The sequence below is a fragment of the Thunnus thynnus genome, chromosome 16, assembly GCF_963924715.1.
Source record: "Thunnus thynnus chromosome 16, fThuThy2.1, whole genome shotgun sequence".
NCBI classification, from domain to species: domain Eukaryota; kingdom Metazoa; phylum Chordata; class Actinopteri; order Scombriformes; family Scombridae; genus Thunnus; species Thunnus thynnus.
Genome location: NC_089532.1, coordinates 7,264,096 through 7,279,071, shown reverse-complemented (window position 1 = coordinate 7,279,071; position 14,976 = coordinate 7,264,096). Strand labels below are relative to the sequence as shown.

Below are 14,976 nucleotides of genomic sequence, written 5' to 3'. Positions count from 1 at the left end.
GCATAGCCTGATCAAATATAATACTGAGATTCCTTAAATTAGACTGAACAGCTGAGGAAAGGGACCCAATACTATGAGCAACCTTGAGAGCTATACTGTCTGAGGCTATGATAAGAACCTCTGTCTTGTCTGTATTAAGCTGTAAAAAGTTGTTAAGACATCCAGGATTAATGGCAGTTTGTCAGAGTTATCAGGCTTAAAAGAGACATAGATCTCAATATCTTCAGCATAACAGTGATAGGATATATTTCCAAATTTAAAGGAAGCATATATAAAGCAAAAAAAATAGGACCCAAGACGGAACCTTGAGGCACACCATAGGAAAGAGCAGCAGTTTCAGACATGTAAGGACCAAGTAATACAGAAAAGCTCCTACCTGAGAAGTAGGAGGAAAGCAGTCCAGGGCACTCCGAGACACCCACCCACTGCCTAAGCCTTTCAATCATTATTCTGTGATCCATGGTGTCAAAAGCTGCGCTAAGACCCAGCAGCACCAAAACACAGCACTCACCCACATCAGAAGACATTACGTCATTGGAGACTCTGAGAAGAGCAGTTTGAGTAGAGTTCTTCTGACAGAAACCTGATTGGAACTTATCTAAATGTTGTGAGCAGTGAAGACAGCAGTGAGCTGTTTGGCAACAACTTTCTTTAAAATTTTTGAAATAAAAGGCATAAAAGGCTTGGATATAGGCCTGTAGTTATTGGGAACATACAGATCAAGGTTTGTTTTTTTCAGGAGAGGCCGAACAACTGCATGTTTGAAGTAAGACGGGACTTAAATGAGTCTTGAATTTGCTTGTTACAAGTAAGAATTACTTATTTGAGGCATTAAACTGTTACTTGAAAACTGTTTTTTTTAAAAACTATCTAAGATAAGTTGCGATGTGAATAAATAATAATAAATAAATGTCACTTCACCTTACACAGAGCCATCTGACAGCCACACTCCTGACCTCCATTCTGGCAGCGGTGCTCGGCTCCCTGCAGATTGGCTACCACACAGGCAACGTCAACGCTCCGGCCAAGGTGAGCAGAACAGACAGGTGCTGAGGGGGTGATATGACATAATGTTGGTTGATGCTTTCTGGTAGCAATAATTTGGTTTTAAAGTTCCTCATATTCAACCCAGTCTCACATCAAAATGTGTAATAGCTACTTTGGTCCACAGCGCAAAATGTATTAGTTTCACAATAAAGGTTCTAAAATTGTGAGATGCCTTTGTTTGTTTTGGCATATTCTTTTGGCCTGCGTCAACATGACTGCCAAGTTTCTGTCTGTGAAAACAAACAAAATTGAAAGATCATCATCAAACAGTTACATAAAATAACAGAAATAACATAACAGCTCAGACTACCGCACAACACAAAGAAATGATTCAAACATGTAGACTGCGTGGTTTCAGCAATACTATATTATGACCATAGCAACCACCATAGCAACGATAGAAAGTCTGAAAAAATCTTCACACTAACTGACAAACTAAACATCATAAACATTCACTAAACAAAGATTATGAAAATAAAATGCACATTTCTCAATAGAAATATTATCAAAACAAAATTTTCCATCCAAAGGGATTTTAGCCTTTTTTGTTTTCAGAGACAGAAACTGTCACTTGAAGTGGATGCAGGCCAATAGAAAAGAATAGGCCAAACAAACAAACAAACACACAAAAAAACATAGGCATTTTAGAGCCGTTATTGTGAAACTAATATGTTTTGCGCTGTGGACCAACATAGCTATTCCACACTTTGGTGTGAGACTGAGTTGTCATATTTCATCTTCAGTATCTTTAAATTCCACTATTTTCATGGTACTTTTAGTTTTAGACTTCTTTAGACTTGTCTTTGTGATTATAATGTATATTTAGAGCCATTCAGGAAAAAAAATCCAAGAATATCTGTCTCAAAGAAATAAAAACTTCATTTCGATTAACACTTAAAAAAAATGTAATTATGTATTCTTTAAGAATTTGCAGCAAAGTCACAAAAGTGTCAAAGTGGTCTAAAGTCTTTCAATGCAAGTGAAGTTTAGAACTGCAACACAAAAAAATCATCACGTAAACAGTGGATATCCCAGTCTGGCTGATATTCAGACATTGGCCAATATAAGGACACTACATCAGTAACGTGGTGGGAAACGCTGGAAAACATGCTACCTGTCAAACAAATATCTCACAGTTTCTATAAAACATTGAATAAACTTAACAATTTCCTGAAACTCTCTGGCTCAGCTCCAAACCTGGCTCCCATGGGTTAGCAGGGTTTTGCTTTTTCACAGGTAGTGCACTGAACTTTTGCAAGTCACGCAGATCTTCTACATGTAGCCTGAAACAAATTTACTTTGTGCAAAAATTTTAGGCACCCTAGATGTTTAGATTCTTATCCATTATGCAATACCATCAGGGAGGTGTCTGATCGGTCCCAAATTTATTCATGACATGACAATGACCCCAAGCATACAGCTAGAGTCATAAAGAACTATTTTCAGCAACAAGAAGAATGATGAGTCCTACAACAGATGGTATGGTTTGGCCCCCACAGAGCCCTGATCTCAACATCATGGAGTCAATCTGGGATTACATGAAGAAGCATCTGAGATGGCCTAAATAATAAATCCACAGAAGTACATTCTTTCTCCAGGATTGTTACAACAACCTACCTGCAAGTTACCATGAAAAACTGTTTTAAAGTTTACTGAGGAGAACTGCTGCTGTTTTAAAGGCAAAGCTGCTCACAGCAAATATTGATTTCATTTAGGTTTCTGCTGTTAACTCAACTTTGTAAGAAGTTAATTGATAAATTAAAACAATTTATAGCAATATTTTTGCATTAAGCATTCTCACTTTACTTTTAGTGCCTAAAACTTTTACCTAGTACTGTATATATATATATATATATTTTTGCAATCAAACTTGTTTGATTGATCAAGTACAACTGTTTCTAATAGTTTTAAGGTGAATTATTCACTTAATGTCTTAAATAAATCTCTCCCCACTTTACTGTTAATCATTTAAATTGTGAGTGATTAGAGAGCACTCCTTGCTGTATTCATGCCGTACTGATGCTGATCGTCTTTTGCTTTTGCCACCGTTGAGATCATCGAAGAATTTTTCAACCATACCTGGAGAGCCAGACACAACCAGTCGATGCCACATCACAGCCTGACTCTCCTGTGGTCGCTCTCTGTCAGCATTAAGGACTTTGGAGCCTTGCTGGGCTCACTGGGAGTCAAATACCTGGCAGATTCTTACGGCAGGTAAGAAGGGCATAAAAAATATTTTTCCCATCATTTCCATCATGTTTTAAATTTTTTCTTTTTGTCTTTTCATTTCCCTTTTCTTCCCCTCTAGGCGTAACTCCATCCTAATAGTGAACTGTCTGTCTGTGGTGGGAGCGTGTCTGATGTTTGCCTCCAAAGCCAGCGAGTCATTTGAGGTTCTCATCCTGGGACGGTTGGTGTTCGGTTTTTTCTGCGGCCTGGTGATGAGTCTTAATCCACTCTACATCCAGGAAGTGTCCCCAGTGAATCTGAGAGGGGCCTTTGCTACACTCAACCAGGTCTCCTTTGCTTCAGGCATCCTGGTGGGAATGGTAAGGATAGTGATGGAAATCTTCTGTTTTGACTGAAGGTTGTTGAAATTCATTTACACAGATGTCTACTAGGTGGGGTCAGAGTGCAAGGTCGGACAAAGACCTGTTTGTCTTATGTCTTCCATACATAAAGTTGCACAGTACCTGATGGTGACTCAGCTGTCCTGGTCAGGGATCTCTCTCTGACTTGTGGTGCCCAAATTTTCTCCAATTTTCTTTTCCTGATGAAACTTTCTTTCAATTTTTTTTCTTGCATCCAAAGATGCCATGCTAGCAGCTAGATATGGTAGACTATTACTCTTGTCTAAGCATGCTTTTTCTTTAGTTTCTCAATGATGATTGTTGAATAATTGCTGTTTAAGTCTACTTTTTTCCCTGTTTTTTCTTTATGTAAAGTTATTTGTTAAGCCATAAAAAGACATTATATTAGTGTTACAGAGTATAGTATGGTATATAGTATGAGTGTTCATACCTGGCGTGTGGTGATGCCATCTCATATGACAGCTTTACTTTGTGAATTTAGACATGTCTGTCTACATTTCTTAGATATTTGTTACATACAAGTACTCATACCTTTTACATACAAACAATAGGCTTCACTACCTATTGTACTACCACTAGCGTCTACATTTCTGCAGCGTAGGCCATTTTACAAACCAACAATGTCAATTCTTCCCATATGAGCGTGCTTTGGACCAAATGGCCCAATGATGATTGCTGTAATTCTTTGCATGATTGCTGCAGGTGGCTGGTCTGGAGACTGTGTTGGGTACAGAGCATTACTGGGCCATGATGCTGTCCCTGTCTCTCATCCCGGCCCTGGCACAGTACCTGGTGCTGCCTTTCTGCCCAGAGAGCCCTCGATACCTGCTCATCAACCGGGGAGAGGAGAGCAAGGCAGAGGCTGGTAGGTTTAACTTACTCTGGTGTTTTAACTGCAAGCTTTCACATTACTGGCCACATTATTTCAATTTAGTTATTAAGCTGGAGATCACAGTTAGAGATGCAGTCCTACAGCTCTATTGATTATAGACTATTAGATTACCTGCTGACTTCCAGGAGCCAAAACATGTAAATGCTTTCAATGCACTCTGGTGTTGTAGCCTTGTGGATAAATTGCACTACAACAGATCCTTTAAGCAAGATGTTGTTTTAACCCTGCAGCCCTGCTGAGGCTGAGAGGCAGCTCAGACAAGGTGTTTGCTGAGCTGGAAGAGATGAAAGAAGAGGCTGCACACACTCAGACCGGCGTCACCATCCAGGATTTCTTCAAGAAGTGCAGCTACAGACAGCCGATCATTATCGTCCTCTTTGTCAATTTGGGCAGCCAGCTGTCTGGATTCAACGCGGTCAGTTGTATGAATGCATTCAACTGTGGAGAGTTTTTTTTAGTAAAAAACACAAGATATGAATATATTGTACTTTTTTCATAATTTTGCACACTCACCCAAAAAGGGAGGCCTTTTTAGACTTTTACATTTCTAAAATTGTATGCATTACATGGTCTTTTTTGTGATAAAGTTCATGGCTCACAGTCTGCTTCACATGCAGCGCTGTGGTATTTGTTCAATAAATTATTCAGGTTGTTCTATCCTGAAACTCAGCACTTCTCTCTGGCTGCTACCCAGATTCTTGGGCAGTGTGTCAGGGCGGTATCACCGTTCCTTAAAACACAGAAACATGTCCCAGTAACCCACTAAGCTTAAAGAAACTCCTGCTCTTTTCTTCCAGATCATCAATTATTCCACCAAAATGTTTCAGGCCAAGTTTGATGAGGCCAAATACCTGACTCTGGGTGTTGGAGCTGTCAATGTGACCTTCACTTTGGTGGCAGTGAGTACTAAAAGTTGTGGTAATCCTTTACACTACAGCCCCATATTTTATTTATACAGTGGTTTAATTAAAAACTAATAATATTATTTGCAACATTATTATATTCACTACTCAAAATGCTCTGCAAAGAAACAAAAGAAACAATTTGATGTATAAATGTTTAAAATGTTAAATATACTAACAGTACAAGCGGTGTCACATTTAGTTTATCTTGCCACAAATTGTACCAAAGGTTTGGATAAAAGATTAAAGTGTTACTGCTATTTCTTCGTGAATGGTTTAACAGCTTGAACCACAACAGGATACTGTTGCATTTTTAATTCAAAAAGATGGATGAAATGTAAGGAGAGTCACCACTGTGTTGTTTTTTCCTCTCCAGTTCTTCCTGATGGAAAGGGCAGGAAGGAGGAGATTGCTCCTGACTGGTTTCATCTCCATAGCAGTGTGCAACTTACTCATGACTATAGTAGATTCTGTCCTGGTAAGATCATTTTTCTCAAGGTTATTGTCATTTTCATTTGCACATGAAAAGCTCTGTTCCAATTTTAGATACAGTGATGTATCCAAATCTTGACAGACCTGGCACCTGCTCTTACGAAATGGTTGAAGGGATGAAGTTAAAACAAACCATGGCACTGTGCACTCTGGAGAATGGTTTGTGACTTAAGTTCCAGCTTGACTGAACGATACCATGATAGTTTCTTTTCAAATAGCAAGACTAAGTCAAAACCTAGTATATGGCTGGACTGTGTATGAAATGCTAGAGGGCTCTGAATTTGAAATGACAGATAGAGGAAATGGAGACACGTGGCGACTAAGCCCTCAGGAAGCACGCAGAAAACTCCTTCTATCTCCGAAAATGTCGGAACAAATTTGCAAATAGGCATTATTTGTGTAAACTGACAACATATTGGGGATCTAAATGGTTATTTTCTCGCCTGAAAATATTTAAACTTAATAACGTGACATATTAATAATCTTACAGCGAAATTTACAACAGCTTTTTGACCTGGCTCAAAATCAAAGTGCATTCTGGGATACTTGGCTGTCCCAAGGTTTGGCAGCCTTCAGCTAAACAATAGTGTAACTTCACTCAGTCACTTAGTTAGTCAGGGACAGGTGCATTTATAGGACTGGCCCTGCTATTGCGGTCCAGCCAAAAAGTATGATGTTTTTACCAAAAAAAAAACTGACTTGAATTTTTTTTAAAAAAAAAAGCTATGTGGGTTACAATACCATTCCCATTTTCTCTTGACACGTTTCTACATGGAATAACAAAAAACTCACAATAACTGACCCACAACCATCCATCAAGAGTAACACGTCTATCCCCCATGCAGCACCTGGTCCCAGAGCTGCGGAGCCTGCAGGTCCTGCTGGTTTTCTGCCTGATCTCAGCCTACGAGTTGGGCCCCGGCCCTATCTCCTGGTTCATCGCTGCTGAGCTGTTCGACCAGCCTGGAAGACCCATCGCCATGGCCTTCACCAGCATGCTCAACTGGGGAGGGAAGTTTGTTCTGGCGCTCCTCTTTCCTCCATTACTGGTGGGTTTATGCCATTGGCCTGCACGCTGTATGAGCAAGCTAAACTTCAGGAGAAACTTTAGAGGTGGATTTCTTGTTTGCTTTTGACAGTTCCCTTGCACCTTAGAGACGTGGCTGTTAAATACCAGCTATAAATCTGTCCAGTCTGTTTTATACATATGTACCTACTGTAAAACAGACATAAATCTGTTTGTTAAATATGTATAAATCTATTGCTAAATCCTTTAAATTCAGGTTGAAATAATAGTAATTAAATTAACAATTGACCGGGGAATCATTTGTTCGCTATAGTGCAGCAGAGACGGCAGCCAACCTGAAACTAAGACCAAGGAACCAAATCAAACCACCTTTTTGTTTTTCCCCTGTCTAGTTTTAAAACTCTTCTTCTACTCTCTTGTTTTAAAGCTCTTCTTCTCTCTTGTTTTAAAGCTCTTCTTCTTCTCTTTCTCCTCCATGTGGGTGTTGAGTCTGTGTTGTGGTGTCATGTGGTATATATATGCTGCCATTTCTGCCCAAATCCTGGTTAAATAAAGGTCAAATTAAAATTATTCTCAACCGTCTCTCTCACATACAGAAAATCTGCGGTGCGTATGTCTACCTCCTCTTCATGATTGTGGCTCTGCTCGCCTTCACCTTCACCTGGATTCGCCTCCCAGAGACAAAAGGTCGCACATTTGATGACATTGCAGAGGAATTCAGAGGAGCGGAGGGCATTCCTTTGCACAATAAGACTGGATTCAACACTTTCACTTGACTGGCCTTTCACGCCGTATTCAATCTGGTCATGGTCATACGGTTAAAGGATCAGTTCACCCAATTTATAACCAAAATGTTTTGCAATTATTATTATTGGTATGTAGCCAGATAGCTATAGTTTTATCTGCTTAAGTTTTGGATTTTGTTTCACAGTGTTGAAAAATGACTCAAAGGCAAATTGCTCAGGATAATCCACAAATCTCACTGCCAACAGTTTTTCTTCAAAAAAATTTACCTAGAGCAAAAAATGCCAAAAACGGTCATCAATTCAATCTGGGAGTTATTCTGAGTAATTATAATATTATTTCTGGAAAGACATTTTCAAAGTTCAGAGCTCCAAATTCAATTCGTATCCATTCAAAGGGGAGGTGGTAGGAAGATCTCTCAAACATTGGCAAATAAAACTGAAACTACATATCTTCATGGCTAGATACCACTACAGATAATAGATAAAATATTGTTTTTGTGATATGGGTAAACTGACCCTTTAACCGCCCTAATGTTCAGGCCAAAGGATGAACTGTTCTTTCATCTCAAGGACACCAGTTAGTCTAAAGTGAAGGCTGTGTGTGTCTTGAAGAGGCTGGCATGGCCCCGGTTAATTTGGTTTTCAAGTAACATCGTTCTGATCATCAGAAATGATAGTGTAAACTGATATGTATACTGCATGTTTTGAGGCATTTTGCAACCATTGTGTTGTTAATTTTGTGAAGAAACAGAGCCCAGGCGCACATAACCAAAATTTCACTATTTTCCTCCGGTTTCTAATGACAAGAACAATTTAAACTGGGATGGAATCGAAAAAAAGGCAAAGTAAAGAGTAGTTAAGTGAACTGGTGGCAGACAGTCAAAAGAATATAAGCAAATTTAAGTGGTGATGCTTTGTTTGGGTTATGAGGAATGAAATCGGATTTTTTTCCCACTCAACAATGTTTGCAAACATTTATTTGAGAGATGCATTTGTTAGGAATATGACACAGTGTGATGCAGACCACAACGTCATGGAAAAGTTTAAGTGTTTCACAATTTTCATCTGGTATTGCGAGAATGCTCATTGTTTCAGTGGAAAAATGGTTTTAGAGATGCTCCAGAAATGCAACCACTTGACGTCATTATCTTTTGTGTAAATATATCATGGGTCAAGATCTTCAGTTACTTTTTATAAAACTGAACAATATCAGTTTTGGATAGAATAAAAAGCTTTTGATATTTATCAATTATAATGATTTTTTTTAAATTTATTTTATTATTGCTGCTGTTTATTATTTTTGTTATCATTGTTCAGGTTTTAGATAATTAGATTTAAAATGTTAAATAGTGCATCTAAACGTGATTACATTAAACAGAATTATGCTGTAAGTGTGTATTCAAATGTACCCGTTCAGTGGCAGGTGAGGCCTGCGCTGTTCCTGATCCCCCTTCGGACCAGACACACCAACGAACAATCTCTCCTTGAATTTGGGTTTTGTGCTGCACAGACACAGCAGCCTTCCAATTCATTATTGGTCTGTGAGATCTCACATATCTCTGAACTGTGTACACTTGTAAGATGTCTGTGAAAACCAACCACAGCTGTGTGAATAAATATTTCAGCCAATGTGATCTACTGTGACTTGCAGGGACCACAAAGGAAGGAGAGCCAATAGATCAGTTTGAGTTTGGGTTTTAAAACACAAGGAGGCAGAATTAAATTTACATGTAAATTACTGCGTTTGTTCATTCAAGGTCAACTTCTAATAACTCATGGCTTACAGTCTTAAATCTACAAGTCTATGCTGAACTCTCCTTTTTTTAACACTTAGATTTCATTCAGTCTTTTTCTTTTGACATAAACAACAGTACAGTACAACAACATCGCTGCCAGGCATCATGATATCCACAACATCCAGATAACAAACATTATATATTATGGATTATGAACAGGGGGTCTTTGCAGCACTACATAATTTATATGTAAGTTTCCTTGGTTGGCAGAGCATACAGCAGAAGGAAGGCAAATTACATTTTAAGCAGTGAGGATGAGGGTGGAAAAGCCACCAACCACGTTCCTTATTCCAACAAATTTATTATCCATTTTGTCGATCTTCTGATGTATAAGTCATTTCTCAGTCTCAGTAGGAAAGTCAGTCTTTCCATCTCATGAATCTCTGATGATTTAAAGCCAATTACGTACTGTAGGCGGGTCGGTCTGTAACCATTTATGAGTGATTGCTTTTTTTTTGCTGCTACAGTCAATATTTTCAGGAGTTATCTGTCATTTCCTGTTATTCCTTCTGGCAGATCACCCAAATAAAGTGACACGCATGTCAATGGGATCTGCTGCCCAAGAATACGCTGCACGATTCTCCAAATACTTTTCCAAAATAGGCGTATCTTTGGGCAGCTCCAAAAAAATGTGGCGGTGATTTGCCTCAGAATTCACGTCAATACATAGAACAAGAAGCAGAAAAATAGTTTCACAGACGTTCTCCCATTTCTTCTTGATATAGTTTGCAGTAGTTCCTCTACCCTTTACTACTGTTTTAGAACTGCCAGTGTATGCCTGTGCCATTGATTGTATTATTCCATTAGGTCCCATAATTGCCTCATTTTTCCCAATTTCTTTTAAGAAATAGTGGCATAACTGTGTCTGAAAGCTGTTATATTACAGTAAGCAGTAATATCTTTATTTATCCAGTACTTAAATCTAGAATCCATACAGCTGGTTTAGATTCTTTTTAGATGTTCACATATCCATTTTGTCATCAAACATTTTTGTCATCTCTCATACATTTTTCTTTTTTTTTTTTAAACATGAAAAATATCCAAAAGATTAAAGATAAAAGCATATAAAATAAAATAACACTTTCAATCAGTCATATAAATTGAATTAAGAAAAGAAAAAGAAAAGGCACAGTGAGGAATATTCTCGATTCTCTCTTTTGTTCTCTCATATACTTACATCTACCCTGTACAGTACATAGTTTGGTTTAAATTCTGTATAATGTGCAACCCATCAAAGGTTTTTTAACTGGGTCCACAAATGTAATTGCTTTATAACATCAAACCAGGTGTGTAAGGTAAATGAGATGAAGGAGCTCAAGTGGTCTCAAGTTACTGTATTGAGGGATATCAGTTAACCCCTGACAACTGCCTTTAAGGTGTCCCATAGTATATTTGGGTTCACTTCCCGAATGTCATTAAGGTCAAGGAAAGTCTTAATATCAGATTTAACTTTTATTACTGTTTTGTTGTATTACTTGTATTGAGTCTCCAATTTGTTTTCTTTGATCTACTGTCCAAATGTAATATCAAGTAGATTGGTGAGTGATCTGAGATGTCAATATACCAGTATCGCAATTCAAAATCCTATGTCTATTGTTTTGAAACAAACAAACAAACAAACAAAAAGTCTATTCCTGGGTACAGTGCATGGGGAGCAGAGTAAAAAGTATAATATTTGTCTTATACCCATTTTTCTTTTTAAATTTCATGTGCATTTTGAGATAGGTGGGTTTTCCTGTAGGAATATTATTTGGTTATTTTCCCTTCTCATTTTGTCATTACTCTACTTCTCTTAACCGGATTATTTAAGCCATTCACATTCAAGAAGCTACTCCAAAGTTATATACAGTATATCCTGTGCATGTATTCATGTCTGTGTGTGTGTTACTGTGTGTGAGAATGCACGCGTGTGCTGTGTGTGTCTACTTCATTGACTGTCCCTCAGGTTGTGGCATATTGTTGATATATATTGGGCAGCAAGATATGTCCTGTCTCCCTCTCCTAGGAGTGTTTTTTAATTTTGAGAGGTCTTTAAGCTCTTTTCTCTGCTTTCTATCTCTGAGAGTATAGAGATATTCTGCCAATTCATAATTCCTTTTTAGGGCAAGATAACATTCTAATCTACTTTGGCTTTTAGTTTTTTCTTTCCAATGTTCAAAATAGGTTTCTTGAGCCAAACAGCCTATTAGTCTCTACCCTGTCAGTTTTGTTCTTTTATTCCTACATCAGGGATTCAGGGAAAGAGTGAAATAAGGTAAAAGATAAAAGTGGGAAGAATGGAGTTCAAATGTACCAGTATTTAAGTTACTATTACGGAGGAGGAGGGGGCAGAGAGAGGGGAAAAAAGGTGTGTGTACAGTATGTGTGTCTACCTGTTTGGACACAGATTAGCAGTTGGAAGGTATTGTATGTATGCATATTTTTACTGTGGGGGGATTTATTCTATATTGACATATTTTAACAGTAGGTGAAATTAGACCAACTTATACCTTGTTATTTCCACTGATACAGTGTGTTGTTGCCAGTGGAAATCTATGAGCCTCTCTCGGACTCATTTGGTGCAATCTCCATCCTTTTTGCTACAGTGTGTGCCCTGGGTGAGTCTCAGTTCCCAGTTGGTGTCAGTCATTTACGGCAGGTTCAGAGGGTATCCTCTCCTTCTCGTGTCCTTGAATACTTCTGTTGTTGTAGAGGCAGGGTCCGTTTTCCCAGTGAGTCCTCATCTTGCCAGGATTTGGTGTCTGGAAAGATATCTGTTTTGTCCTTGAGATTTTTCTTTGTCTTTGTACTCTCTGAGTTTATTGTTCAAATCGGTAGGAAAGTCGTATGCAAACGTGACTACTTTTCCCTCACAGGTGATCTTCTTTGCTCAGGCTGTTTTAAGCATTTTGTCTTTGATGTCACATCTCTGGAATTAACCAGAATGGATCTTGAGGTTTAGGGCTGACTGACTGGTGGGCTCACTGAATTTGCAGATCAGCATTCCTGTCGAGTGCCAGCTCCATCTTCAGAAAGTTGTCAGTGAATGTTGGCATTGAGCTTCCGTCTGGTCCTTCCTTAATGCTGTATACTATGTGGATGTTATTACAGTGTGATCTTCCTTCTAAGTCTGTTACTTTCGCTTGAAGGAGTCTTTGTTGTCTGAGAGAATAAAGCAGAGCGTCCCTTAACTCAGTGTTAGCTGTTTCGGTTTCTTCCACCCATTGTTCTGCTTTGGTTAGATTACTACTGTGGTGGCGGACATCTCCAACGACACTTTATAACTTTTGATTTATCTGTGTCCTGAAACTGTTGAATTCCTGTTTAATGTCATTTCTAAAGTTATTTTTAAAGTCCATTAATTCCCGCTTGAGTTCCGTTTTCAAGTTTTATATATCTCTGTTTTGAATAGCTTTAGCTGGAGTGAAGTCCCTCACCTTGCCGCCAAGTTCCATCCTTCCCACACTGATTTTATTGTTGTTCATTGTTTTTAGGGCCAGCTGTGACTATGCTGCTGCCCTAGGCAAGATTTTAGATTGCTGCCCCCCAAAAGTACAACAATAGTTCCTCCAGTCCTAGAACTTCAAAAATGAATTCACACTAAAATTAAGTGCAACAATGGTACCTCCAGCCCAGACAAAGTCCTCACAGTCCTCTGTACAAAAAGGCAAGTGGGGGTCAAGGTGCCATTTAATCAAGTGTTTGGTGGTGTGGTATGGCCTGTAGCACATGAAGCTTGGTGGCTGTCGGGCGAAAACTGACCAACCAGTAAGGGTTTTAAAATCAAACCAGATGAAAACCCATGCAAGTCAATGGGGAAAAAGAGACGAAAAACCTAAAGAAGGGGGAGCAAGTGCATATTTCCAAAAGCTGTATAGAAGCAAGCACACCTGTCAGTAAGAAAAAAACAAAAGAAAAACATGTTCCACTTTGGTGCCCCCTCCCTTATTTGGCACTATAGGCAACCGCCTAAGTCATTTTAGTGTCTTGTAAGAGCAATACTAATGTTTTGTTGGAGATTTTTTATTAAATTGACCGGGAGAGTTTTTGATCCATGTCACCATCTTGAAATGCTCACCTTAAGTCCCTGTGCTGAACTCTTCTAAACTTGTTTTACCATTGAGTATTCATTGATTGTTTTCATTTTGAACACTATCTTTTTTTAAATTGACAGTGAAGAACACACACACACAGGGCTTGCAATCCCTAGAGAAACAGAGTTTATCAAGGTCATGACACTCAACACTGACCACATTTACTACTTTTTCTATAAAGAGGCAGCAATTCAGTTTCCTAAAAAGGAGAGAATTCCTCATATGTTTGTTTTACAAAATTTAGAACAAGATTTAAAGCTGTCTGATTTCTGTAGCTCCGCACAAATATGAGAACAGTGCCATCTACTGGAACAAACCGTATAGGAGATGTTGTTAATCTGTTAAACTACAGTACAATTCTGTATTAAATCAAGTACATTTTTGGAGCTGTATTGGCAACTTATGAAATCACTATAAAGACAGTTTAAAAAAAAAAAGAGTTGAGCAACAAATCTAGCAGCTTTTGGGGCAGACATAGCTGAAGTTCTTTCACTTGATATTGGTTCTTTCACCAATGCAGCTCTGTGAATGTGTATCCATTTACGATCCTGCCAGCTCACCTTAACAGCTACAGTCAGTGAGCAGGACAAAGCAAGCAGACACATTTAGTCGATTTGACAGCAGTCAGACTGAAAAAGAGGACAGATTTCAGAGTGCCATGTGCGGATACTGTTTTGTTGTTTTAAACAGCTCAGTGAGTTACGACGAGCAGCTGGTCAGCTTTAGAGAAGACATTCAGTTTATGGCGGTGAATGCGAACAGTACGTCACTATGAAAATTAAGGTCTTCTTGTCGGCAGTGCTATTCATTGTCAGTACAGTTGAAAGAAATATCTAGGGACGTATCAGGCAACAAAAAGTGCACATCTTTGGGGGCACAGACTGTGTGGGCATACTGGCTATTTTGGTTCATGTATGTGCAGCAGCGTGCTATGTTACATGGTGCACTTGTACACACATCTACTGTAGGTGTGGGTAACCTTCACTCAGCCGCACCTACAGTACAGTATTTTTGAGTCCAGCAGGGGGAAACAAACGTCAGCAAATGAAATAGGTATTAAGACTTCCACACATCACAATATCAACATAATGACACATCCTGCTGACAATGTGAAAGCTGTGATGTACATATGTGACACCTCCCCTTTTCATTTTACTGTGACAGTGATGTGCTCATGTCCACAGGTGCTGAACTAACAGGGTCTGAAAGTAAAACTAGTAGTGAGTCTCACATCTAAACTTCTTTAATATGATGTTCATGGTCTTCATGTTTTGTTTCCTTCATCTGCCGGGGAATAACGGTGAGAAAAACATGAGTATTTCAAACTGAGTATGACTCTGCACAGTTAATGATTTCAGTTTTTAAAATGTCATCCGTTCTGTTTCCACAGGCGTCTCTCATACCGCCAGT

The 14,976-nt window shown here is 38.7% G+C and overlaps 1 protein-coding gene across 1 annotated transcript; it reads left to right on the top strand.

The window, feature by feature from the left end:
• Nucleotides 1–921: 921 nt before the first annotated feature.
• On the top strand, nt 922–9,303 carry LOC137199801 (solute carrier family 2, facilitated glucose transporter member 1; the record flags this gene model as incomplete). The annotated part of the gene is made up of 9 exons (XM_067614356.1): nt 922–1,029; nt 3,101–3,261; nt 3,356–3,596; nt 4,341–4,503; nt 4,761–4,945; nt 5,328–5,429; nt 5,809–5,910; nt 6,770–6,973; nt 7,548–9,303. Coding segments are annotated over 9 exons (1,446 nt in total), but the record flags the coding sequence as incomplete, so codon positions are not given.
• Between the last annotated feature and the right edge of the window lie 5,673 nt (nt 9,304–14,976).